The sequence below is a fragment of the Hypomesus nipponensis genome, chromosome 11, assembly GCF_054491055.1.
Source record: "Hypomesus nipponensis isolate SF chromosome 11, ASM5449105v1, whole genome shotgun sequence".
Taxonomy (NCBI): Eukaryota; Metazoa; Chordata; class Actinopteri; order Osmeriformes; family Osmeridae; genus Hypomesus; species Hypomesus nipponensis.
Window position 1 is genome coordinate 9,951,092 of NC_140371.1, and position 27,029 is coordinate 9,978,120.

At 40.0% G+C, this 27,029-nt stretch overlaps 3 protein-coding genes across 4 annotated transcripts; all 3 read right to left on the reverse strand.

The window, feature by feature from the left end:
* Positions 1–62: 62 nt before the first annotated feature.
* Positions 63–1,761, reverse strand: c11h10orf53 (chromosome 11 C10orf53 homolog). 2 transcript variants are annotated; one of them, XM_084710229.1, is made up of 4 exons: positions 1,708–1,761; positions 1,210–1,302; positions 949–1,068; positions 63–650 (listed from the first exon to the last, which is right to left on the reverse strand). In XM_084710229.1, exons 1-4 carry the CDS (start codon positions 1,724–1,726, stop codon positions 586–588), a joined length of 297 nt encoding a protein of 98 aa, XP_084566355.1. In that variant the 5' UTR covers positions 1,727–1,761; the 3' UTR covers positions 63–585. The 2 variants fall into 2 exon arrangements, with proteins under 2 accessions (XP_084566355.1, XP_084566357.1); XM_084710231.1 differs by lacking the exon at positions 1,708–1,761 and adding an exon at positions 1,417–1,666.
* A 626-nt stretch (positions 1,762–2,387) lies between these two features.
* Positions 2,388–9,970, reverse strand: chata (choline O-acetyltransferase a). Its single transcript, XM_084709618.1, has 15 exons — positions 9,836–9,970; positions 9,414–9,521; positions 8,780–8,971; positions 8,513–8,631; positions 7,989–8,042; positions 7,554–7,734; positions 6,378–6,555; positions 6,038–6,207; positions 5,543–5,643; positions 4,848–4,976; positions 4,636–4,758; positions 4,387–4,528; positions 4,238–4,300; positions 4,000–4,137; positions 2,388–3,917 (listed from the first exon to the last, which is right to left on the reverse strand). Exons 2-15 carry the CDS (start codon positions 9,459–9,461, stop codon positions 3,525–3,527), a joined length of 2,031 nt encoding a protein of 676 aa, XP_084565744.1. The 5' UTR covers positions 9,462–9,521; positions 9,836–9,970; the 3' UTR covers positions 2,388–3,524.
* Positions 9,971–10,898: 928 nt separating this feature from the next.
* Positions 10,899–13,472, reverse strand: slc18a3a (solute carrier family 18 member 3a). Its single transcript, XM_084709620.1, has one exon. The coding sequence runs from the start codon at positions 13,071–13,073 to the stop codon at positions 11,523–11,525; it is 1,551 nt and encodes a 516-aa protein (XP_084565746.1). The 5' UTR covers positions 13,074–13,472; the 3' UTR covers positions 10,899–11,522.
* Between the last annotated feature and the right edge of the window lie 13,557 nt (positions 13,473–27,029).

Consider the following 27,029-nt stretch of genomic DNA (forward strand, 5'->3'; position numbering starts at 1 on the left):
GTTTTGTTTTTGTTTGTTTGACTGACGTGCTGAAACCCTTAGCAATTACACAGGGGCTTGAATAAAATCCGTCTGGTTTATTAGTTGTCATGCTGTCAAATCGAAAGCTTTCTTTTGACAGTGATGTAAATACTCTATGGGTGTGTGGTTTCTGTTACATGAGCTATTATATTTCAGTTGAACCTGTGTGATTAAGCAACATGAGAAAATAATATTTTAAAAGGTAGCATGATTTAAATGTAATGCCAGATACTAAATATGGTTCATATTTTGTGGCCATAAACTTGGTAGTTTATAGATAGTCAGTGGCTCACTGTAGACATCATTAGAGTAACTTCAGAGCAAATACCTAGACATTAAATACAAGAAAATAAACACAATTGTTGTAGCCCGACCCCAACATTTTAAGTAGATAGAACACTACTTAATTTCACAGGACAGTTTTAACATTGTGCTTCCTTTGCTGATTGACCCTTAAAGAATAAATGCTGTGTTGCTTGTCATTTAACAAAAATCAAATTAATCTTCTTTCTTTGTAGACTTCATATTACGTTTACTGTCCATCAAACAGTGCATCAGGTTCTCTTAGTATGCATTTTTCACTGCAGCAAGTGCCCTCTTGCAAAGGGGGTCTAGTTTCCCGTCTCCACCTATAAGGTAAAGCATTGTTAGGTCATGAGAAACACATTGTACTCTGCTCTGTCTCAATAAATAGTACTTTAATAATGCATCAATATCATCTATATTCATTATTACATCATACAATATAATCGTAAGTCACTCTTGATGGCTTAGGACTGCATGTTGATCTGATAACATACTATTTTCACTTTCAGTGGTAAAAAACCCCCCCACTGTAAAACACAGTCCGAAGTTAGTTCCACGCATGTACCTCGAGCTTCTGACTTGGTAAACCTGGTTCCTCACAGTCACAACCAACAAACTCACCGAACTCAAGTTGCTTGATGTTGCATGTGTAGACACACTCTCCATTGATAACCAGCTCCACCATGTTCCAGTCACATGTTGGCTGTAGAACACACTGATACCCCGACTCATTCAAAGCAGCTATGTCAGGGAAGAAGTTAAGGATTTACTCTAAATGTCACGAATTGAGAATTGTAAATGTATTGTAAAGTGTATTCATAATACTGTCATTATTCTATGTTCGTCAGAGCTAACGGCCACGGTAAGTGATCGATTGTGTACCTTGAAGACCTTCCAGACGAAAAGTACTGTGTTTCACGACGCCGCATGACTCGTATGCCCCATAGCGTATAACTACTGAATTCTGTGGCATTGCTGACAAAAATAAAAACACTCCGAATAGATTACTTGTCAGGCAGCCTGAACTTTCATTTTCAGGAGTCCTTAACAACGACGCACATGCGTCATCTCTAAGAAAGTATTGCTGACCTGATACATGTGCTAAAATCCACTGAAACCACGAGGCAAATCAAACTTTTACAAGCTACAGAGAAACTAGGAAAGTTAAATAAACTGTCAACTTAAAATGTGCGAAAGAAGATGACTAATATTTTACGATATACAATGCAGGGTTCATCAGGTACGTCATAATGTAGTACGCAATCAGCATGAATCTGTCAGGGCGAAAGAGTCGGCCTCACATATGCCTAAATAAATTACAGTTTTAATTATCTTATGAAAATGTATTTCTGATGCAAACAGAACATTTTCGTAACTTACCCCACATCCTCACCCTCATCCTCTCTCTCCGTGTTTCTCCCACTCGATCTAATTGTATTTGACACACAATGTATCTTAAAGTCCCTCAGCAGTCTCAGTTGCCCCAGGCTCTCATTCACTCCATCTAACCCCAGTCTGTCACTGCAATCCATCTACACATCAGTATCCATGTACTTGTTGATATAGGGAATGATAAACACTATACATATTTGTGTTGTGCATAGTGTTGCAGCGTGAATCATTGACTTCCATACTAGCACGTCTCAATTGTTGTTATTCAGGATCGTTGACAGTTTTTCATTGTTTCTTGTTACTTGTCATAAAATGTAACTTACCCTTTATGTGAGATTGATGATTTGTGTTCATGTTCCATATGAGGAGCCTGTGTTACAGTTTTGTATCCAAAATAACTTTTTGTCTTTGTGTTTGATAAGTGCTTGTTCGACAAATTTGATGTGGTCAAAATGATTGCCTTGAATGCAGTGATTCAGTCAGGTTGAGTTCTGTGGATCTTTATTTTCTGGTTTGATTAATAGAGACATTTTAATGGCACAATGCATGGTTACTTTACAGTCACGCTTTGACATTTCTTTTATGAAGTGTCACATGACTAAAATATTTAATAAATACAAAAATACACATTTTAAGTGCTGTAACTATGTTTTGCATATTGCTAATGATTGTACATTTAGTGATATAATATTCTTAATAAATGTTACATTCTTTGGGAAAATCAACATTTACTATATAGCTTCTTTTTAAGACAATTACTTTTTATATATAATATATAATTGGCCTGTTTTCGCTCAATAATAGTACAACAGCACTTACTAAATACTGTATGCTCAGACAGCTATGATGGCTTCTATCCATAGATTATAGTTAACCCAGTTTTAAACATACAAGTATACAAATATATTTATGTATTGTACCATAGTATTGTTTAGGTCAATATATATTTTTGTTGTATTGACACAAATCTTTTTGACAAAGACAGTAACATTTAAAGACAAGAACAGGACTTATAGAAAGACAATTTGACATAGCAAACCGTAGAGACAATTGGCAAACAACTCAGCAGCACAGAATACGAATTGGCATATTATTCTTTCTTTTTTTTTTTTTTTTTACAAATCCCTTGGGAGGATTTATTGCAGTTCACTTGGAATAAAACATAGGGTGAGTAAACACCAGCACATCTATTGCTCACATTATACATTTTTAAGGGTTAAGACTTTACTACTATTAGGCCTACCATAAAATTATTTTCTTCTTCCACACTCAGATACTGTACATCAGCAGCAGTGACAATGTGACCATACATATTTTTTCCAACAAACCACTGATCTATAGAGATATGTTTCATAGTGAGCCATCTGTATTGACTGTACAAGACAAGAAACAAAGACACGTCAACTGCAGTAACAGTCAGACTTGTTGAATAGGCAAGGTCCATTTAGTCACAGGCACATCCAAATACATTCTAATGTGTTTTCTGAATAACATTTGATTGATGTTCTTATAATATTATTATATTCTTCTTTTAACAGCATGAATACACATGTACTACAATATTGCAACGTCTCAAAATACTTTCACATTATCGACACCTTACCTTGACTATATGTAACTGCCCTCAATAAATACCCATCTTAAAGTATATAATATATTTTACTGGTCTATATAACCAGCAATATAGTGCAATTGTTATTTTTTGTATGTAATGTATGAACAGTTATTCATCACAACACCACATGGTTTCAAGAAAAGTATACACCATCCTGAGGATGTCTCTATGGCTTACCTGGCTTACTCTTCTAGGCTTTTGATTCTCCATGTGTAGGAGTCTGTGTCTGGGCTTCCACTTTAGTCTGCTCTGCTGGCTTCGCCTGGACCCCTGCCTGTGTTGGAACTGTGCTCTGCTCAGTCTCTTGTGTTTTACTTTGCCAGTTTTTGTCTGTTTGTGTGTGTGTCTCCAGTGTTTGGGCCTTGGGCTGCTCCACAGGCTTGTTGAATTTGTAGCACAGATCCTTCATCTCCAACAGTGCCTCCTCAATTACTTTGACGAAGGCTGAAGAGGACGTCTCAGTGCTCTCTCGGAAACTGGACACGCAGAAGATTATGTGGTCGGATTGGGGATTGTAGCAGGCTCCGTACCCATTAGGAACTACTGGTCCATAGCAGCAGAACATCTCAACCGTTGTTGGGACCTAGAAGAAAGATCAAAGAGTTAGTTTTGTTGAGGTTACATGTTGGCATGTAGTATGGTATTAAAGTTTATGATGGTAGTACCTGACTAGTGGACAGAATAAATTGGTTACTGGTGAGATAGGTCTTGTCTGTGAATATCTCTGGTTTTTCTATCTTCAGCTCCTCTGAAATTTTGTTCAGTCCTAATAAATGATTGTCTATCGCCATTCCTGTAATTGCCTAGAAAAACATGATGCATCAGACTAACTTAGTGACTGTTTAATCACATTTTGTCAATGCTTGCGAAAAATGGTAGTTAGATAAATTAAGTTAATCTTACCAGGATAGTGTATTTGGTCTGAGCAGATATAGCTTCTCTTAACTTCTCCATCTTCTCTTTGTCCTAAAGAGGTCAATGGCAAGGTCAATGACAAGGAGTCACAAATTTATCTTCAGATAAAAACTGATATATTTAAGTTCAAAACTCACACTGAGACTTAATTTTCCATCAGTCATTGCTTTGACGAAGACCAAGGCTTCCGAAGTTGCAGAGCGTATGTTGTCTACTCTTCCTCCCCGGAAGCGACGGATGGAAGCACTCTCATAGGTCGAAACGGGTCTCCCATAACACCTATGTTTTTTTGAGTGGGTAACTTATTATGGTAGGTTCCTGAGCTTGTAACTATTAGGTCTATGAGTTCTGACTCATGGTGGTCTTACAGATTTGGAAATGCATACCTGTGGTAGGCCAGCTGCAGAGCGATCTGTATGAATGCATCCGGACTCATCTTCTGTTTTTTGATAAATTCTTTTCCATAACCAAGGAACTTGTGGACATTCATGTCCAAATTCCTTGTAAGCCTAAAAAAAAAGAAGAAGAAGATATCATAGTCACAATGTTAGCACTTCTTGCTTTGCAAGAGGTTTGTTTGGTATACTTTTTTATGTACCTTTGTAGTTTTTCTGTGGAAGAGGAGAGGAGGTTATTGATTTCCGAAGAACACTTCCAGCGGAGTCTTCTTGGGGCAGGCAGCTCGCTCACACTGTCAGCCCTCACCATCTTAGATGGGCTCCCTTTCCTGTGGCGGTAGAGGCATTGGAAGACAGAAGCCATAACCTTAAATCCTTCTGTCAAAAACAATCAAATCCAATTGATCAATCCAAAGTACATTCATTCCACAATACATTTTTGGAAAAGTGTATAGGTTAAGCTTATTTTTCCAAATTAATTAATTAATTAATTATACATATGAATACACAACCACGCACACCAGGGAGGCCCCAGCAGAGGGTCACGTTAGCACCACTGTCCTGAAAACACCCCAGGCAGAACGAGTACAGCAATCCTAGCTACAACCAACAGATTCACTTATTATTCCGACTGACAGCAGTAACACACAAACATCAGTCCCATCTCATTTCAACTCATACATTTTTTCCGTGTTGTTTCAACTTAGTTTTAAGAGAGTGACCTGGATGTATAACTCGATAGGATGTGTTGTATACATGAATTACCTAATTGAAGTCCAACAACCTTCAAGTCCACTATCCAATTTTTAAAGTGGCTTTTCAACAACAGATTAACTTGACTCACTTTGACAATATCTCCTGTATTTTGAGAATAAATCAGAGCTCAAGAACTTACATGTATTTTAGCAGATACTCTGAGCACTGTACTAAGACGATTCCTTCAAAGGGCGAGTGTTCGCATACTACTCCACAGCAACCGTCAGACCCTACAACAAACTGAAAAGTCACAATGGCTTTCATGAGTCAGCAATATGAAGACAATTTTGATTACTCTTACCATAATAATTCTAAATTACAATCTGATGAAATGTATTTGGTTAGTTTTGACTCAGAATGGAGAGAAAGCCCCCTTAGATAAGTTTTTACATTCACACAACCTTGCACAATTTATCAATTATTTGGTGATTTGGTGACATTAATGATTTTATCCAAATCAAAGTCGAGCTTCAAAGAGCTTCACTTATGAACCTTTTTAAATAAATTGTTTTGGATTTCAGTAAGGAATGAAATGGGATCCTTAAAGCCATCATGGACGCTCTTTCCTTTGATAATTGGGGATGATATTAGCGTTAGGGTTTAATCCCTTTCTTTGACTGTTGGCCACCGTTACCTGCAAGGGCTTGTCGTACCAGCGGTTGCCGCCGTTCTTGGCACCTCCTCCCCCATGCAGTATCATCATGGCACGGTCGGTGTCTGTCAGGTCCGATCCACTGGAGGTGTCCAGACACACCAGGCACAGACAGCGCTCAATCATGTCTAGAGAGTCTCTGTTTGTAGATTCTGAACCCAAGCACAAACATTTTGAAGCAAAAGTCATGCTTTCTGTTATCTTTAACTCTTGATCTTATCCCCTGTAGGTATCACTCTGATGAACACTGGCAACCACGTCAATATTTATTCACCTAATACACCTGTAAAAAATAGATGTATTATTCATGAGGATCAGAGACCTTTTATCAGTAGACTACGAGACACTGCCCACTCTGTCCTTCCATCTGACGTGAGAAGGCCAATGGGAGGGAGTCGTTCCTCTTCATTGTCAGCCATTTTGACGATCTTCTCCAGCTGAGTCAGCAGGTCTTTCTCATTCAGCCGACGGAAGTTGATCACCACATCCAGCACAAAGAACTGGGGGTGAGAGATGGGATGGAGGTATGAGTGTGTGTCGGGGGGGGGGGTCATTATCTTAGGGTAACAGCATTACAACCGAAGATCATCTACTATAACCCATCCATCTCCGTGGTCTGGAGCTAAAATGTATTATGTTATGGCTTGCTGTTGCTCTTGCGTCCTTTTCCCCAACATTGTACAGTCCAGCAGCTGGTTGTATGTCTTAGAACTGTTGTGTTATTAGTAATGGGATATTTCACCAGATGGACTCGGCAGTGATGATACAGCTCAAATGTTTTCCTACCAGATATTTGACAGCACTAGTGGGAAAGCATATAAATGTATTAACACCATGGGTCCTTTCAGAATGGTTAGTCTCTCAAATACCTTACCTGTGACAAATTGCTGGGGGTCATTATCTTATGGTAACAGCATTACAACCGAAGAGCATCTACTAAAACCCATTCATCTCCGTGGTCTGGAACTAAAATGTATCATGTTATGGCTTGCTGTTGCTTTTGCGTCCTTTTCCCCAACATTGTTCAGTCTAGCTGCTGCTCCATCAAGGGCACAACAGTGTTATGATACATTTGTGGCTTATTGTTACAAACCTTTCAGGTTGCAGCAGGAAGACTTCTGTTATGGTCATTTCAATGCCAACACTGAAGGTTGGGCTGATGACAGATTATATTGATACGCCCTCATTGCCTCATACATGCTATAGTCTTTGTGGTTGTCCATCAAAGTGTAGTCAATGTATGTTTTCTGACCTAACCTGATTTCCGTCAAACACGGACATGCTTAATTAAATGAAAGATTGATGAGTGTGGGATAACGTCGTTCAAATGTATTAACGAGCTGCGCATTTCACTTTGCCTGCTGAAAAACAACCTTGTTAATTCAATATGTTGTATGCACCAAAGCTAATCTTAGATTGTGCCTATTGTTTCAATCCCCGTGATGGAACTCTTTTAAAATGAGGAGGAGTATCTCTGCTTCTTCTCTTTTTGTCTTACCTGGTTCTTGCAGGCTACGATGATGTGCTCAGGCTCAGTCATCACACTACTCTCCTGGGCCACCAGCGTATCCCTCTTGGTCCCTGGCAGGCGGTAGGAGGTGAACATCCTTAAGTATTGCTCCATACACAGGGGGGTCCCAGACAATTGGCCCCGGGCATAGTCCATTGGCAGTGCTCGCCTGTACCGCGCTCACAGTGAAACACACACCCAACCCACACACAGACACCCAAAGACACATGGACGACCAAAGACACACAAACACACACGCACATCCAAACACACACATGCACAAACATACATGCACACCCAAATACACACATTCAGGCACAAAATGCAGACATTAGTTCCATCGCACCTCCGGTGATACAGCTAGAGTCTGTTAAGTGCCTCAATGGCATGTGCAATTAAACCCTTGAGTGTACATTGGCTTACCCATCGAGTAGAGTCTTGTATTCCAAAACCCCAGAAATAAGATGGGCAGCAAACCTATAGGAATGCAATAAAATCAATACCACCTGTAGAATTCAAAATGAATCAAAAGTATTCCAATTAGGCCTGTCTCTTGATGAGTGTTTACTGATTCTGTGTGGCCTTATGTGTGAATAATGCTCCTTGGACCAGGCTTCAAATCAATAACACAACAGCATGTTACCCTAACCACAAGTCTTGATCCATTAACCTATGCATTGGCCTCCCTGGTCTCTCTGGCCTTGGGTGATGATGCCATCTGTCACTGACGTTGTTAGAAAATTGACCATTTCTGCCAAATATCATCCATGACAGCTGATTTTCTGTGTACACTCTGTCAACCTATGAATTCTAACCACAGAAGGTTTGGCCAATAACACTTTGAAACACTAAATCAATAAACTGTGAACACCTGGTTGACTAAACCAACAGATAAATGTATGTTTGCCCATGAATGGCGCATACTCTTAGTGTGGTCAATTCAGTACCTTAGAGAGTCGATGGGAGCCTTGAAGTTCTGCTTTGGGAAAACCATAACAGGACTGGAGTTGACAGGCAGAGCCAGTCTATTGTTCAAGTACATGTCCTCAAGCCAATAGTCATACACCTGCGAAACAGAGATTTACTTACTTTAGAAAAAGTGACCCAAACTTGAAAACATCCATAATCTTCTAAAACAGCACAACCAAATACAAACGCACTTACAAAACTAAATGTCTATGACATGGTGGATTGTTATCTGTCATAAGATTTACCCAGTTGGCTTTATTTTCCCTCCTCTCCAAGAGTTTTGTCTGTAACAGCTCCCCCACACCACCTGGGGATCCAAACTTCTCCACAATGTTTTGGGTTCGCCTGAAATCCTCCTCATTGACCAGGTGTCTCACGCACCTTAGGTACCTGTCCAAGGTCTCCCTCAGTGCAGGCACTGGGAGCTTGGGCAGACCCTGACCAAACATGGGAAAGGGTGATTTCACTAAAATGGTCCATGTTTTCATCAATATTTAACCACAATGGCAATTATGCCAACTCCAATTAGATTAGTGTTATTCTCTCACTTCAGGAGTTCATTCTGAGAGTGGATTTTAATTATGTATATCAACTGCTTAAAGACACATGAACAATAGATATTCACAGACTGCTTGCTGCTGTGGATAGAAGTACATCCAATTTTTATAAGACAAGCTACATTTTGCATGGTAAGTTGAAGAGCTGTACATTTTATCATTGGCCCATCACTAAAAAATGTTTATGTCCTTGTTGTATGTGTACAAATGTATGGATGTACCATGTCATTAAACCATGCTTACTAAATATGTCTACAATTATCATTCTTCAGAAAATCGAATATATTATTTGAAATTTTCAGGTAAAATTGTGTTTATTTACATCGCTGTCCCATGGGTCTTTCGATCGTTCCCGGTCTATAACTGGCATGCTGGAAGTTTGACAGGTCAGTCAAGCAGGGAGCAATTCTTTTAAGAGGCGATCCACTCTCTGTATGTTTGAATATAATAGATATCTGGCGTTAATAGTGATGCATGTTGCTCTATCTAACATGTTACGTCAACAATATCCAACACGTTACGCCAACAATATCTTAACCGACAGAGTTCTCGTTACATTTAGCATCTTTATCTTTATTAACTTGACTTAAGACAAATATGTTTTGCTTTATTACTAACATGTGTTTAGCCACTACATACAATTTTACAAAACAATTGACCTTTCAACAAGTTATGAGGTTTCGGTTTTCACTGAATCAGTTTTGAGGATTAGTAAAACATGAAAGTATATATTTTCTCACTTACTATATCCCGATTCCTTGGGATCTTCAATGAGTCCAGGTATGATAATCTTGTACATCCATTTGCCATACAGACGTGTTTTTAACGTATATCCAGATGTTTCCAGAATAGGATCACTTTCTTCCTGTCATTCTCAGCATCCCCCGCATGGGAAGCCCACTGTCGCTCCGTTAACTCAGGAGAGATGCTGAGGGTACCTACTCCAGCCCTTTTGGCGACCAGGCTCCTCCCCATTCTGAGTTATTCGCATAAGTTTATTTAGCAGTTTGCGTCTTCAGCTCACCTTATATTAATGGAATCTAGATGTAGTCTTTTCAGTGGTATGCTGAGTTTTACTTAGAAGGTAGGCCTATACTTTGGCTCAAACAAATGACGCTCAGCGGTGCGTCTCTTTCCTCAAATGGTAGTTTTTACGCCCGCGTGAAAGTAGCCTATACTGTATGTGAGTTCGTTAGGCTAGGTGACAGTTAGTCCTTTTACATATTTACCATAGGCTATTCGTCATGTTTAAAGAACTAGAAAATCAAACTGAATGTCATCTAAACATTTAGGTGTGATGAATGTTTCGTTGGTCAAGATTTATTATTTTATTGATTTATTATTTTCGGAAGACGGACTTTAGTTGCATCAACTACAGACTTTCCGAACAAGAAAATATAGTATTTACCGAGTTACTTTAATTAACCTGATATTTGTTATTACAGAACACATCTATGTTTTTTGATCAATAATAACCACATCATTATTTGAGAAAAAAATAACAATTCTTTCTGTGCACCCTTTTCCATAAGTTTATTTGGGTGATATATTGTTGAATGAATGCACACAAGCTGTATAGCCTATGTTTTCCTCTACTGTACTGTTATTTATTAAGATCATAATACTCACATTTCACTGTAAATGTTGGTGTATTTATCTTCTACATGTGATTATAATCGTTTCATGTCCAAAATAATTGTTGGCTTAACTTGTTGAGTCATTTTTATTAACATTGGTACAGGAAGAGAGAAGAATGATGGTGAACATTTAAAGTTGATTAACAAATTAGGCTATTCGTGACAAGAAAAGCACACACAGCAGCTGACAGTTTCACATACTCTCAATTTAATTATGTACAACAATATACATATGTACACTTGAGATTGTATGATACATTTAGGCTATGCATTCCCGAAATAAAATCTAAAAGAATATATAGAAGAATACAGACAATTAGACACAGATTTGTTGTTCCATGTATTTTCATCCTCATGAAAGTGTCTTGTGACATATTGCATATTGATTTTAGCAGCACAACTCTGGGAAAATAAATATAGATTATATGATACTGATAGACATACATTTATTGGTTATTTTCTTGACAAAATATGTATAATTTACACAGAAACTCTGACATGGAATCCATTTTGATACATTGATTATGAACAGAGAATAGCGTTTACAAATCTTTTACAACACTTTTACGCATATATGAATAACGATTTCAGTGACTAGCGGAGTCCACTGTGAATGCAATTTGAGATGACATTGTCCAAAGGAATTTGTCTTTCGATGCAGGGAATTGTTCAGGAGTTTTCTGGTTACACAATCTTTATTAGATTATGTATGGTTAGATCATTGGAGTTCGAAATTTGTTACATCGCTGCATGGGCACTTTGTTTTTAGTTTCAACCAGTTTTTGTTAATCTATTTATGCATATTCTCCTCCTGAGGATTCTTCCTCGGAGTATGGCCGGTGAGCAAAGGTTTCGATGCCGTTTTCGTCAACAGCGGTACTTAAACCCTTCCTTTTTCTCTTGCGGTCTTCCATCTTAATAGTATCATAGAGTCCGGTGGGGCCATCTTCCAGTAGGTTGTCTCTCTCTGAATAAGACGGTTTCATCTGGCTCACGTTCTTTAGAAGTAGGAGTGCCGGTGCATACAGTACGTTGGCGAGCCCCATGCCTAAATTGAGCTTAACAAAGCCTAGGTCGTGCACTATCTGTCCGGCCACCACTGGCCCCAAGGAGTATGCCACGCAATAAGAGATGTCTGCTATAGCATACACGCTGCCATACACTGACACATGGCGGACGTCCACCAAGAAGCCAAGCGTGGGCAGCAGCGCAGTGTCCACAAGAGCGATGCCGAAGCAAATGCCACACAGTGGGATCATTAGTTGGCCAAAGTTCTTACACGCTGGCACTGTACAAGAGCTTGCGCCGATGAATACCATACCTATTGCCCCGTAGAACCACTGCAAGTGAGGGTACTTTTCTGCCAGCTTGACGGTTAAATATACACCCAAGACGTGCGGAAAGAAGGCGGGCAGCCAGGTGAGGCCGATCTCCCACTGGGTAGCGTGCATGGTGTCCTCCATCCAGTTGGCGATGGTTGGTTCCAAGAAGGCCAGAGGGATGTTACAGGTGGTTAGGGCACCCGCCACCACGGCTATGTAGGGGTCAATCATGAGTTTGTACATTGGGGTGCCCACGGGCATATTCTCCCTAGTTCTGTTGGAAAAGGGCTTTAACACAGTCAGGCACAGGATCCCGTCGATTAAGCAGATAGCGGCCAAGACAAGGAAGGGCACTCGCTTCCCTGCGAACTCGTATAAGACACCACCGAAGGGAGGCGCCACAAGGCTCCCAAAAGAGATGAATGCCAAGGCTATGCCTAAGGCTCTGCTCCTTTCCCTCTCTTCTGTGTACTTATCCGCGATCATGGCAATGCCCGAAGTGTCTGCGAACGCAGAGCCCAGGCCCTGCATGCTGCGCGCCAAGAACAGAGTCCAATAGTTTTCGGCAAAGGCAAATATCATGGTTGAGAGAAACATTATATTCAGTCCGATGAAAAGTGGAATGTCATACCCAACTCGGTCAATGAATGGGCCACTCAATGGATTAATTAAAAGTTGTAGTATCGCTTTAGACGCAAAAAGCACACCTATCTGTAAATCGAAGTTGCCTTTGGTTACTTTTGTGATGTTGGACGAATTGGTATGTCTTAGGTGTTCGCTGGCATAATCAGCCTCGTGCTGTAAATCTGCAAGGTAATCAGGTATGATTGGCACAATAACCATGTAAAGCATGTTGTCCAACAATAGTGCTATACAAACAATTACTAGAATAATCCGTCTCTGTCGGTCAGGGTCTTGAATCGCAGTACCTAACTGTTTAGTTCTTTCACTCATCTCAGACAATTTCATAGCGGCAGTGTGTGCCAAGCCCGAGGCACCCTCTGTGGTTCCTTCCGTTTCCATGTTTCCCGTCTCTCTTATTCTGTCTCCAAATAAAACCCACTCTTTACTGTAGTTTGTACTTCTCAGATAAAGCTCTCTGGGTACATTTGTTTGTTTTTTTTGTCTCGCTTCTTCATGCAGTAGTTTGAGCTCTAATGAGCTGGTCAACTTTCTCCGTTTTACCTCTACGTCTCCCTTGCGCAGTCCGTCATTGCAATCGCGTTTCCACTCTCGTGACTTGGACGCTTTTTATTCCTGTCGTCCTCTCTCGCCTCATTGTCTCGTATTCCGTCATTCAGGTGACGTGCTGGTCCTGAACACACGCTCCCTCAATTTTGAAATTATTTCGCAGCTTTCTCTGCTTTCAGTGCACCTTCAATGTAATTGTGGCCCCTTTGTGAAACGCTCTCCACCGTTCACATTCACGTCTCCAGCCACCTGTAACGTTGCGAAGTATATGTCATCATCTCAGATCAGCGACTGGTTTTGTTGCCGGTGGTAGGAATGTACTCCTGTGTGTTGATTTCGGAGGTCACCCCCATTCATTTCAAGGGTTTGTGACGTACTTCTTGCTTGCCACCCAGTGTTTCTTATAGCCTACTGCACTATGTGCGTCTTTTGTGTTAATTCTAAACATTGTCGTCCGACAAGCTTCGAGCCATTCTATTCATGTTTGGGTTCATGCCAAATTATTATAATAAATATTATTGTCTCTGCAGAATGAGATGCGTGGCAGGTATTTGGGGGTTTACATCGCCCACGGAAACTATTTGAATGTAGCCTATGACCATTTGGAGCCATTTCTAAAGCTATTTTCCTTAGGCTACAAGATAACTTTTGGTTAAAGCAAACGAAGCAAAGTGCGCATGGACTGAAAATTAAGACAATTTATAACATTAGGTTACTTTACATCTAATAAACCTAAAATATATGAGTCGAATCATCACCGATTTGAAAATCAGTGGACGTGTATAGTCTATTTTTAAGACAACATTTTGCACGATTCATAATAACTTGGAATGGGATTCCATTAAACGTCGTGGTTCTATATAGACGTGTTTACATTTTCTTTATTGTTGACACTACATTTTGAATAACTTGATTAAGTTGCGTTATACGACATTTGTTTAGCTTTCACTGGTTATATAGTGCTATTGAAGTGGCTCAACTGTTTTGAGAGGTTCATACTATTCGGAATAGGCCATGGGTCTTAAGACAAGCTCAAGTTACAGAGCAAGGGTCTGCCGCCATCTGTTGGCAGAGACATAAATTCTCCTTGACGCATTTTTTACCCATATTCAACCAAATACATTGCTTTATTTGAGCACGAACGACATCTAGTGGCGGCAGACGGATTTGCCGTGAAATATAAAGCTAGGTGGCGTGCCCAAAACTGATTCCCATTCGTGGCCAATATATTTTGAATGGTAAAATGAATGGATTGGTTATAATCGGGCACATTCAAATATTGCAGAGTTATAAGTATAATTGCAATATAGATCTATATAATTTTAAGGGTCTGTTTGGGGGCTTAGTGTGTCCAATGCTTTTGCGATTCAGAAACCTGAGTTTCATTAAGTAGCCTACTGTAGTACTGTGGTCCTCATATACACATGCAGATATGAACGACCCTTGGTATGAACGACCCTCCCGAACCATTGCCTTATTAAGTAGACCAAGCATCCAAACTGCTTAATGATGTCCCGTTAGTTTCTATGGAAGGGGCTCAGTCAGGGGTCCAGATGGAATTTTTTAACTGGGGGGGACCAAGCTGTTTTGTGCAATATATATGTATATCTATATCTATATATATATGTACATCTATCTATCTATCTATCTATCTATCTATCTATATATATATATATATATATATATATATATATATATATATATATATATATATATATATATATATATATATATATCCTGTAGGGGAGTCCGGGGACTCTCTTACAATTTAAAGTTAAACGCGTCAATCTACTGCACTTTGAGTGCAAAATTAAGAGGCTAAATCAATGTAGAATCTGTGCTCAGACCCCTTCGGACCCCTTCGGAGACCCCTTCAGATTTTTGACTTTGTTGCTTTCATGGGAGCCAGTCCTCACTTTAAGGGAGCTCGGCTCCCTCTGGCTCCCACGTAATTCGAGCACTGAGTGAAAAGGAGCGAGCCAAACATTACAATTTTAAGCAGCCAAACCAGAGCCATAGAAAAAGAGTTGCGACACGCTTTGATCTCGCCGACACGTGATCACGTGGTTCATGTAGCTTGCTGTAGTTCCAAAAAAGTGTGAAAAGAGTGCCGTCCCTGATTAGCATGGACGGCGCTAGCACTTGAATGGTTGAGAACTCTATGGTTGAGAACGACGGCCATGTTTAGCAGGCTGTTGAGCTAAACCAGAACTGCCGAAGGCTACCATAGCATGTAGCTAGCTACATTAACTTTGGATGACTCAATAACTTTTGTCAATTTAAATTTGTATGAATTGCATGTAAGTGTAGGCCATATATTTACGCCTTTATTTTCACATAATCAACAGTATAATCTTATGACAATATAGACTTGAAAAACAATATGTAATGGTTTGGGTTTGCCTAGATATATTACTAATATTATTAATATTATTATATCATTATACATATTACTACATATATTTTGTAGGCCTATTACGTTTTGCATTTGTCTCCGCTCAGACTGGGTTGTACGCAACATTGGAGCTACTGACTGGTGGCTCCAAAATCCACCCATAAAACACTTTAAACTGACGGCTTAAAAGACCTAAAGGGCAATGTATTTCATACAGTCATAACACAATGTTAAAATCTTAAATGAGTCTTTATTAACAATTCTCGAAATAATTAAAATATATGTAGCCTACATCTAGGCAAACCCTAACCATAACATATTGCCACTGCCAAGGACAAGAGCAGACTGCAGCGTATCATCCGCACTGCTGAGAAGGTGATCGGCTGCAATCTGCCTTCCCTCGAGGATCTGCACACCTCGAGGTCCCTGAGGCGAGCGAGGAAGATTGTGGGCGACCCCTCCCACCCTGGACACTCCCTGTTTCAGCTACTCCCCTCCGGCAGAAGGCTGTGGTCAATCAAGATCAAAACCTCACGCCACAAGAACAGTTTCTTCCCATCTGCTGTTGGCCACTTTAACAAGGCCAAGGACTGTCACTCACAAAACCAATGTACACCCTGCATCATGAGCCTTAAGGTTTGGGGCTCATTTGAAGATACTCTTTGCTTTGATGGGCTTAACTTAACTAAAGTTCCAAAGTCAACAAAGCATTATGTCCTGAGAACATCAGAAATGTGTCCTGAGAACATCAGAAATAACAAGCTCCTGGATACCTAATACAAACAACTGGCCCTGTCTTCTGTGAACTGTTCTACTGGTCCTTGAAGGAACACCCAGTTCTAGCTCTGTGGAAGACCTCTGCCATCTGCCTTATTACAAAGAAGGGCAGACCCAAACTTCCCAGACTTACGACCTGTAGCTCTTACATCAGTGGTAATGAAGAGTTTTGAATGTCTCATACTTTTAAGAGACAGTCCAGAACCTGGCAGATCAACTCCAGTTTTCCTACATGAAGAGTAGAAGTCTGGATGATGCTGCCCTTACATTGCTGCATCGTGCACTCCCATTTGGAAAAACTAAAAGCACATGCCAGGCTTGTGTTTGTGGAATATCTCTAGTGCCTTTAACTGAATATAACCACATCTGCTGGGTATACAACTTCCTCAACATGAGTTGATCCTTGATTCATACTGCAGATAATTAAATTCCTAACACACACACAGGCTTCTGTCTTCTCCCCGGTCAAAATACTTATTCAATGTACATATTCTCTAATTCATTTCATTATTTTATACTATGCTCTATTATACATGAATATCAAAAGTTATCTGACGAAATAATGACAAAAGTATTTTTTTTTCATGTCATCATCGCGTTTTCTTTGTGTGATGTGGGATGGATGGGGCTGCGGAGGATCCACCGCTTCCTTCTCTTCTGCTGCTGGTGGTGAACCTCTATGGTGAATGGACTGCATGAGGATGCTTCCTTTGGTGTGGATGGGCATGCTAGGATGAACTGTTTTGTATTGAACATGACTCAAAACATTGACCACGTCAGTGGATCAGATCATCTTTCTCATACCTGTAAATACTACACATGCCTGTGAGTTCTGGAAAATTGAAGTTATATTCTATTCTATTTGCTACGGCTTTTGCAGTCACTCAATCTCAACCACAAATGTGTAATGTTAGAGAAGCAAGACACAAGGACGGCTCTCAGAGCACATTCAAGATAAACATTTATACATTTATTTTATTTTACAACCACCCATCGACCTCCATCACCCCTCCACATCGACCTCCATACAACTTCATTCTTCAATGAGAGACAGAAGCAAGAAAAACAAATATAAAAAAAAAACATTATGGATATTTAACTTTTCCTGACCCTTCAATATTCAAACCCCAGATTGTGAAGTCGGTAACAGCACTACTTACTAGTTGAATGGTCTCCCTTCTGTGCGCAATTGTTTTGATATCCCCCTATCAAACTCTTCCACTTCACTGAAATAGTACAGACAATACTAGAGAGCATACACTTTCTGGGGAAATTGTGAGGGTGTGCTTGTGGCTGCCCCAGCTTTCCATACACTCCTGGTGTTTACATATTTCAAAAAGCATTTAAGTGTATGACTACAGTTCTGACCATTGTGTTCCCTTGATAATAAGTTTGTAAAAATGACATGCATCACTCAGATGGAGGAGAGGTGATACTGGTTGGTTGGAAGAGAAGGAGGCCAAATGTAGCTCATGAAGATGCAGCGCTAGATAACTTATTAAATTGTAATCAGATATAAACAACTTGTTGGTTGCCCTATTATGTCCTATTATCCTCCTATCATCGCCCTATTATGTAATTTGAACGCCCTGAACGGCATCATTTGAGTAATGAGGGCAAGCGTAGGCTTATTGATTACTTAAAAAACGTTAAGTTTCATTATGCATCATAGAGGAGCCTAGTTAGAGAAGGATTTAGCAGTTTAATATTAGAAGCCTATTTTATTAATAATTTTCAGAGTAACCTCAAACCTTTCTTTTGTTTCTTTGACCTTACATTTTCTTTGAGGGCTTAGTGGTCTCGGTTTAACATCATTATTTATAGCGACATAATTACCGGACACTGTTAGCTCGCAATGTAGACAAAGAATGCCCCTGCAACAAAGTTGTAACTTGGTAACAAGTAGCCAGCTAGAAACCGAGCAGAAGTTTGTAGCCATATAAAGGCCTATAAATATAGGCTACTTGATTTGGCTGCAAGATTCGCTGATTTTGAGTGTCCAAGATATGATGGATTCTGATCTGGATCAACAGTCTAGCCATGTAGCTAAGGCTTGTCCGGGAAGAGTACATTTTTTTTTACGGCAAGTCTGGAAGATCAATTTAGGCTAGTGCTACTTGCCCCGATGCACTGGACAAGTTATTAAAACTCAAACAAAATAAAATGCAATGTTAGGCCTACTTCACGTTATGTGCCACTTGTTACGTCTATCGATTTTATTTGAGCGAATTCTGCATCAGTAAAACCACCAACCCAAGATCTCTCCAGACCAGCTAATTTCCTGCTCAACACTTCAACGGGGGCTTATTACTTGAAAGATGAATTAGGCTATTTACGGTCGTCTCAGTTACACCATGAGGGGTGGGAAATACTGTGATTTGCTTAAGAAGGCAAATGGCTAGTAAAACATAACATTTCATAATAATTTCAATAAATCAAGCAGCGCAGCAAGACCCAGTAAAATGTATATCCTACAGCTAAGCAAGGCTGAAGCAGGCTGACATTAATTATTTTCATGAACAGACAAAGTTTTGACATTGACAAAGTTTAGGCTGTGGCAATGAAGTTCAGGTTAGTAGTCAGATACTTTCACCTATTGAAAAACTTTTGAATAAGGGGAAAGCCAAACATGTTCCGTCGCCGTTTGACTTTCTAAACATCTCTAAAGAGATGTTTTTGTTAGCTACTCATTAGTGTCTCGGGTAGGCTACAGCGTTGCAGTGAGCCGCCACACTGATTTGAAACCACAGGTAATGGTCATTTCACCAACAAATCGTTTATTAATGTCAAAATAAATCCTACAACAAAAACGTATTTGTGAGGAATGTTTATTTTAACGATTGAAAACAGATGCATCATGACCACTGTAGTATGTGTTGCCCAAGCAACAGAGGCTAATGTCATGATGCTAATGCTTCAGTGAAATAGTAGACTACCGTTTCCGAAAGTAGATGTGGGCCTACTTACTTAATAATATCAGCTAATATTGTACATTACATTTCACAATTATGTTTCACACCACAAAGTAAAATGATTAAATATCACCCTGGCCTCTTTGCTTGTGGCGTTTCTGCAGCTGCCTTGCAGATTAGTATCCCCCAAGTTAACAGATGGGAAACTAATGTTCTGCTAGAGATAGTCACGCGAGTTTTCGTGACGTTGGTGACGTTAGTGGCGTCAGTGACTGTGGCTAGCAAGTTAGCCACCGTTAGCTTCACTTTTTGCCACAAAAACGTTAACCGTGCAATGGAACATAAATCCCAATACAACCAACGCAATCGCTACCGAGACGAACCTTTTGACATCGCCGTTGTCTATGTAGTCCAAATATTGAGGCATCCTTAGGGGGGCGAAAAGAAACAATAAATAATAAACTAGAAAAGGCTGTTCCTGCGAAACAGCAGTGAGAATGCTGAAAACCTGAATGGGGATAGCTGACCATGCTAAAAAAGCTGAAAATAGTGAACATTTAGTAGAAAGTTATAAGCTGAATGTCTCGTGAACATTTTAAAGGTTGAATGGTGTCTCTATCTCAAAGTATGCTGAAGTAGTTAAGTTTGAAAGAGGAGGACTGAAAGTATGCTAAAGAAGTTAAGTTTGAAAGAGGAAGCTTTTTTAATGATTTGAAAGGATTTACCATTACTTTTAAAGGGAAAATAATTTGCACAATAACCTTAACATTTTTTTAAGTATAAAATGGAGAAATACCAAAACACAGCACACATCTCCTGAAGGAGCTGAACGTTTGTTTTATTATATAATTTTTTTTTTTTATTGCTGAAAATACAGAAATGAGAAAATACCAGCAAGCTGAAAGCTGAAATGAATTTCAAAAATGTGTGAGTCATACAAAAGAGGCAGTGTGGAAGCTGAACTGCATGATCTAACAAAGCTAAGAGCTAAAATAGCCTACAATGAGGGAGAAGCTGGAAGCTCAACTGTTAAACAGAGAAGAAGTAGGATAGCTAGTCGTAACAAGAATATTATCGTTTTAACAGCTGAAAATATAGTTGAGATAGTAATAGCAGTAGCAGATAGCCTAACATTGAGTGCATTTACTCGGCTTTCTTAGTAGGATTCAAACATACAGCAGTAGGGCCGATACAAGAAGACATGGCGACACTTTGTTGCAGAAGGATGATGGTGCAAGTTTCGTCCGTGAAGCATACAACGATTAATAAAAAAGAATCATGTAGACGTGTTTATTGAGTAATCGCATAACTAATTACACATGTAAACGGAGTAATTGTATTATTGGCATGAACCGACAATTGCTAATAATCGGGTTTGATGAATGATGAACTTTATTGGTTCGTCGAGAATAACAGAAATTTGCCTAGCATCCATACCTCAAACAAGTTAAACTAGACGCAAAACTACACGTCCAATCCCCTAAAAAACGAATATTTTCCGAGACCCAAGACTCTGCCGAAACCATTGATATCCTTTATGTGTCTGTGCGGTAAGAAATACAACTCTTTTTGCAGTTTCCAAAACGTTACCCAATTCTGCTTTCATGGTGCGTGTCTGTTTGGTTGCCACTGCAATGGAGCAGCTGTACTCGCTAACGAGCTGAGCAGAGAGAACGACACATTTAGCTAGAATCCACACCTCAAACAAGTTAACCTAGACGCAAAACTGTACGTCCAATCCCAAAAAATTAGGATATTTTCCGAGACCCAAGACTCTGCCGAAACCAGAGATATTCTTTATATGTCTGTACAGTCAGAAATAGACTCTACCTGCAGTCTTGAAAACGTGTTCCTTTTGGTTTCCTGGTGTGTGTCTGTTTGGTTGCCACGGCAATGGAGCAGCTGTGCTCGCTAACGAGCTGGGCAGAGAAACACGAATTTAGCTGGATTCCACACCTCAAACAAGTTAACCTAGACGCAAAACTGTACGTCCAATCCAAAAAATGAGGATATTTTCCGAGACCCAAGACTCTCCCGAAACCAGACATGTCCTTTATATGTCTGTGCGGTCAGAAATACGACTCTACCGGCAGTTTAAAAATACGTCTACTTTCGAAATTATCTGACGAATTTTACCCACCTCTCCATTGACGTTAGTGAGAGAATTTGAAAGGCTGCTCTCGCTTAAAGGCTCAAAGCTGAAAATCTGTAAATGAGCTCTTTAGTAGTTACATTGGCTGAAAGAGGACAAGTTTTCCTACATTTTAAGGTATAACTTGTTTCTGTAAGTTAAACTATATGAACTTCAGAGGAATTTGTTTGACAATTTAGTTGAATACCAGAAAAAGAGCAGCCAGCAGTGTGCCACTCTGCTGGCTGCTCAATCATAAAAATCAAGAAGGAGCTAAATGTTTAATTTGCACAAAAACCTTAATTCTTTAAAAAGTATAAAAGTGAGAAATGCCAGAAGTCATAGCCATCATCTCCTGAATGAGCTGAACGTTTTGATACAAAAATTGTAGGAATCGGTGAAAGTATGCAGGACTAGTTAAAGGCCAAAAAACGGCGGAAGAACTGAGAAGTTGAAAAGCAATAGTGAGAATGCTTAACAGCATTCTCACAATAATATATATGTGAGATAACAATGGTTTGTGCTCGCCGAAGGCAAGCACACCCCAATTACTTCTAGGTAAGAATAAATATCAGTTAAACTAACAAAGTAGTGTACATTAATCAGCATTAGTTAAGTGGTTGATAATATAGGTATTAATAGTAGATGATAGTTGTATGGCATTGTGCAGAAAATGTACATTCTCTACTTACCTCTGATGATAAACTGGTCCAGATATGAATACCCTTTCTGCATCCTGCAGCGACAGATTCTTCTGAATACTCAGGCTGTTTATGATGGCCTACAGAAATTATATGGTTAATTTTTAAACAATTAATATACACCGTTATGCCAATACAGAACCTCAAACCATTATACATAGGTCCGTACATAGGTAGCAACATGATAGGCAGTTTGTTTATATAGGCTTTGAAAGTGCCGGAGCAGGAACATGTATACTTAACATGGCTAGGTCTACCTCTGGAAATAGAACACCAAGGATGAACTGCACTTCATCTGTGAACTTCAGTTTGGTTGGTGTCTGGTTCAGCACTGCCCTCAGATAGGTAATTTTTGCTAAATTTGAAACCAATCCGAAATGGGTAAACTAGCACCCCATTGCTTACGTCAAGAAAAGTTGCCTGGAACTATGTTGGCGGGTACGACAAGGGCACAAGCACAAAAGGGAACGTTAGCCAATCGCTGATTAACCTGAGCTAATGAGCACAAGGAGAAAAGGCTTGATAATCTACAGTTGCTTGCCCTTCTGTAACCAGCTTTACAAAATCGTTGCACACAAATGCCCTCGCTCTCACACACCTGCCCTGTCTCTCTCCCTCTTTCTGACTGCAATAGACCAATTATTTGTTTTTGTAAACATTGCGGGGTGTGCGCGCAATGTGGTTGCAGAAAACCGGGAAAGGATAGCCTTTATTATGGCTAGAGAAGTACACAAATTATACAAATAGTTCAATTTAAAAAGACCAAAAAGGTTGAGGTGGACAGCCTTTAAGAGAGAAAGCGATTGACCATTGATCTGTCACATGAGAATTTTGATTTGGGTCACGAAAATCATGAAATTTGAGTGAGAATGTCGCCCAGTAGATCGCATAGTCTTAGGCAGCAGCCATCACGTCATGTCACAAAGTTCATAATTTTACAGTTTTACAGTCAATTCTACACCCTAAAAAGTTGAGCAGGGCAGCTTTCAAGAGATATGGGAATTCTGCTTTTAGCCAGCTGGTCCGATTATTTTTGTGATTTGTGTAAAACTTGCAATCTGAGTGAGACTGCATCAGTCATCCTCTGTCTGACTTGGGTCGCTCAATGGCAGTGTGCACAATGTTGTACTTTATAAACGTCAGGGAGGACTGCCTTTTGTAGATACAAGCCTGATAGCCAGCATTTCAGATTTCTTTAACAGACCCTGTTTCATCGTCATTTGCCTGAGAAAGTGACCACCGTTAGCCAGGCTAGTTTTGCTCGATCACTTGGTCAGGCTATTTAGGTATTGGGGTCAAGTGACTTTTGTGCATGGACAAATGAAACGTAAATGTACTCATCCAAAGGACAAGTGCCTCAAAAACGTACATTTACATTACATTTGCATTTAGTCATTTAGCAGAAGCTCTTATCCAGAGGAACTTACAGGAAGTACAGGGACATTCTCCCCGAGGCAAGTAGGGTGAAGTCCCTTGCCCAAGGACACAATGTCATTTTGCATGGCCGGGAATTGAACCAACAACCTTCTGATTAATAGCCCGACTCCCTAACCGCTTGGCCTGTCCCCCCAACTTATTGTCAAGCACTGAAATCCAGTTGCCAGAGATATATGATGACCTGATCGACACTGCAAGTGTATTATACCCTTTTGCAACCGACTTGTGCAGTTGAACCTGTGTGACGTCGTTCTGACGAAGGGTGAAAATTGGTCTATAACATTGTAATTTACACGAGAACACGTAGCGTCGCACATGTGATCGTTCGGATGCGGGTCTCACAGCGTAACTTCACACGTGTGATTTTGAACATTCCAATATCTCTTAATAGACAAAAACTATATGAAAAACGCTATAGTATGGCTTCAAAATGTACAATGAGGAGGCTAACAAGTAACACTAGCAGTTAGTAGCATTGCTACAAGTATTATGCTAGGTAACTAGGTAACAGAAGCTAACTAAAGCTAGCTAGCTTCCATTTCGGAAAAATAACTCACACTGTGGGGACCGTCGGAAATATTTAGAACTCATGCATCTAAGAGGTTAAGTCAGTGCGAGTGTAACAGACGTGGTGTTGACTGGGGAGTCAAACAGGGTGATGGGGTGAGTGGGGCTGTGTTCTTTCTAAAGTCCACAACCATCTCCACTGTCTTAAGAGCATTGAACTGTAAGTTGTTCTGGCTGCACCAGGCCACCAGTTTGTCGACTTCCCACCTATAGTCAGACTCATCCCCACCAGAGATGATCTTAATGAGGGCAGTGTCATCCGCAAACTTCCAGAGTTTGATGGACGGATGACTGGAGGTGCAGCTGTTGGTGTACAGGGAGAAGAGCAAAGGGGAAAGGACAGCCCTGTGGAGATCCGGTGCTGATGGACCAGGAGTCGGAGACTTGTGTTCCCAGCTTAACGCACTGCTTCCTGTCAGACAGGAAGTCTGTGATCCACCTACAGGTGGAGTCGGGCACGTTCAGCTGGGACAGCTTGTCCTGAAGCAGGGCAGGGATGATGGTGTTGAAGGCAGAGCTGAAGTCCACAAACAGGATCCTGGCGTAGGATGCCAGGGAGTCCAGGTGCTGTAGCGTGAAGTGGAGGGCCATGTTAACTGCATCGTCCACAGACCTGTTGGCTCTGTAGGCAAACTGCAGGGGGTCCAATAAAATGTATTATTCGTAATTAATATTATATTATTGTAAGTTTTTATTCATAGTATTTATGTGTTGTTGATTTTTTAGTTATTTATGATGATTTGGCAACATTTACTCTTTATTTCCCTGCTTAAACCACCCAGAATTACTACTTACACCTCAGATGTAACTTCTCACTTGTAAGTTGATATAGCATGTCTTCTTTGAACAGCATGTGGACACAGTGTGTGTGCACAGTGTGGCACACACAGATCCACAACCGCAGACCTGTTCTGTTCAATCATTGTGTCAACATGGTGTTGAGTACACCAACAGGTCTCACACGACACAGTTCACACGCAACCAAACACAGGATCAAACAAGGAAATGGTAAATAGAGTTGGCGTGCAGTCGGAGACAGACACGTTTTAGGTCGTTATTTACGTGGCATATTTCCATGTTGTGAAAGGAGCTGTGAATTGAGAGGCGGAACAGCGTTTCCTAATTACATTCCTGCAGTCTCACGTTGTCCACAAAAAGTCCTCTTGTTTACTCGCTGCCATTTTACAAGTGCCTATAGCCTTTGACAGATCTCTCACTATTGAATACAGTGTGCTCTGTTTGCGCGTACACTTCTACACACGCACACACACAGACTCATACAGTAATCATCATACAAAACACGCTTCGTTGTCACTTTCAAAGGGGTGGCATTTTGACTCCATCAGGCCAAGATGTCTTAATGCATGCCTTATTGCTCATGGGGAACAAAAAAGTCTCAAGAACCAATAATGTCGGCAGCATGGATTTTTCTCTACAGTGACAATTTGTGAAGAACTTCAAAAAATGACTTAAAATCAGTCAATGCTCCAATAGTCAAGAAAAAAAAGTGTACATGTATGAAATACATGTCTGTATCATGTTAATGTTGCAAAGGTTTGCAATGTTGAGGAGGAACCTGCCATTGCTGCCTGAAGCTATATTTAGGGTTTCTCCAGTAGGAGAAAACCTAATATTATTGGTGGCATTATTATTCTAATGCTGGTTCCATGGGAGTCAATGGCAGCCCCAATACCGTTAATGTAAAAATATCTGAAATTTGGCACATTGAAACTGCAGAGCATTAGTAACTACCATACCAAACATGGCCCACCTGAGACAATAGGTGGCGCTACAGGCTACGGCCCAATAGGTCAATTTTCAAAGTGATGCAGTTTGCAGGCCATACGTCCCAAAATTCTGAAACTTAGTAGATAGGTTTTACTCTTCATTAAGAACAGAAAATACTCAAGAACCTATAATGGCCGCCATATTGGATTTTTCTGTACAGTAAAGATTTGTCCAAAACAGTGACGTGCGGTGAGGTTCGTGGCTGGGGAGGCACTGACTCTCTCAAAGTCAGATTTACAAATATATGATTTCAACAGAGCAGCATCAATTCACCATTCAACTGGCTGCTTGCACATTGACTAATGGTTGTTTCATATCTACCATATCAGCATTCTTTACACACACATATTTGGCCAAGGAAAAGCGTTAAATTTATAGAGGCTCAGAGAGAGCGCATTTGCTCCACATCCTCTGTGTCCTTAATTTGCCATCACAATTCCACAATTCATACTCATTCAATAGAAATGAAAGTATAAACAGTCCGTAACAAAAAGACAAATGTTGTTTTATTCTTGAAAATAACTAAAAATTTTCTTATCTGGTTTTATATAATTTTGTTTTTGAATCTTCTTTCCCGTTGTTTGAACTAATCTCCGGGCATCGATCTTCCATGATTTATCACTTCCAGTTTTGATTGAGTCAAGTTTTGAGAAATGTTATGCTTATATATGCTAGATATGCAAGATTATAAAAAAGCTAATAATGTAGCATTTCTATTCATAACATCACAACAGTTGGGTGTGTAGCAGAGAGGATAGAGAGACTGGCTTGTAACCTTGTGCTCATGAGTTCAAATCCCCATTCAGCCTATTGTTGTTGGCCAAATTTGAAGTTGTTTTGCTCTCTTGTTGTCCAACTCCTGACCTTCTACATTGTACATTTTTATAATATTTTGCCATTTTGCGGAGGAACCCGCATTGCTGCTTGCAGCTATATTATTTTGTTAGCGATTGAATGGTAATGCAAGCTAGCTAAAAACAATGTTAGTTAGCTCGGCTAAACTGGTTTTCATAGCAACAGAAATCAACAAGTCAGATCAGTCGAACTTTATTCAGAAAGGGGGGGATGGCGGGAACATTA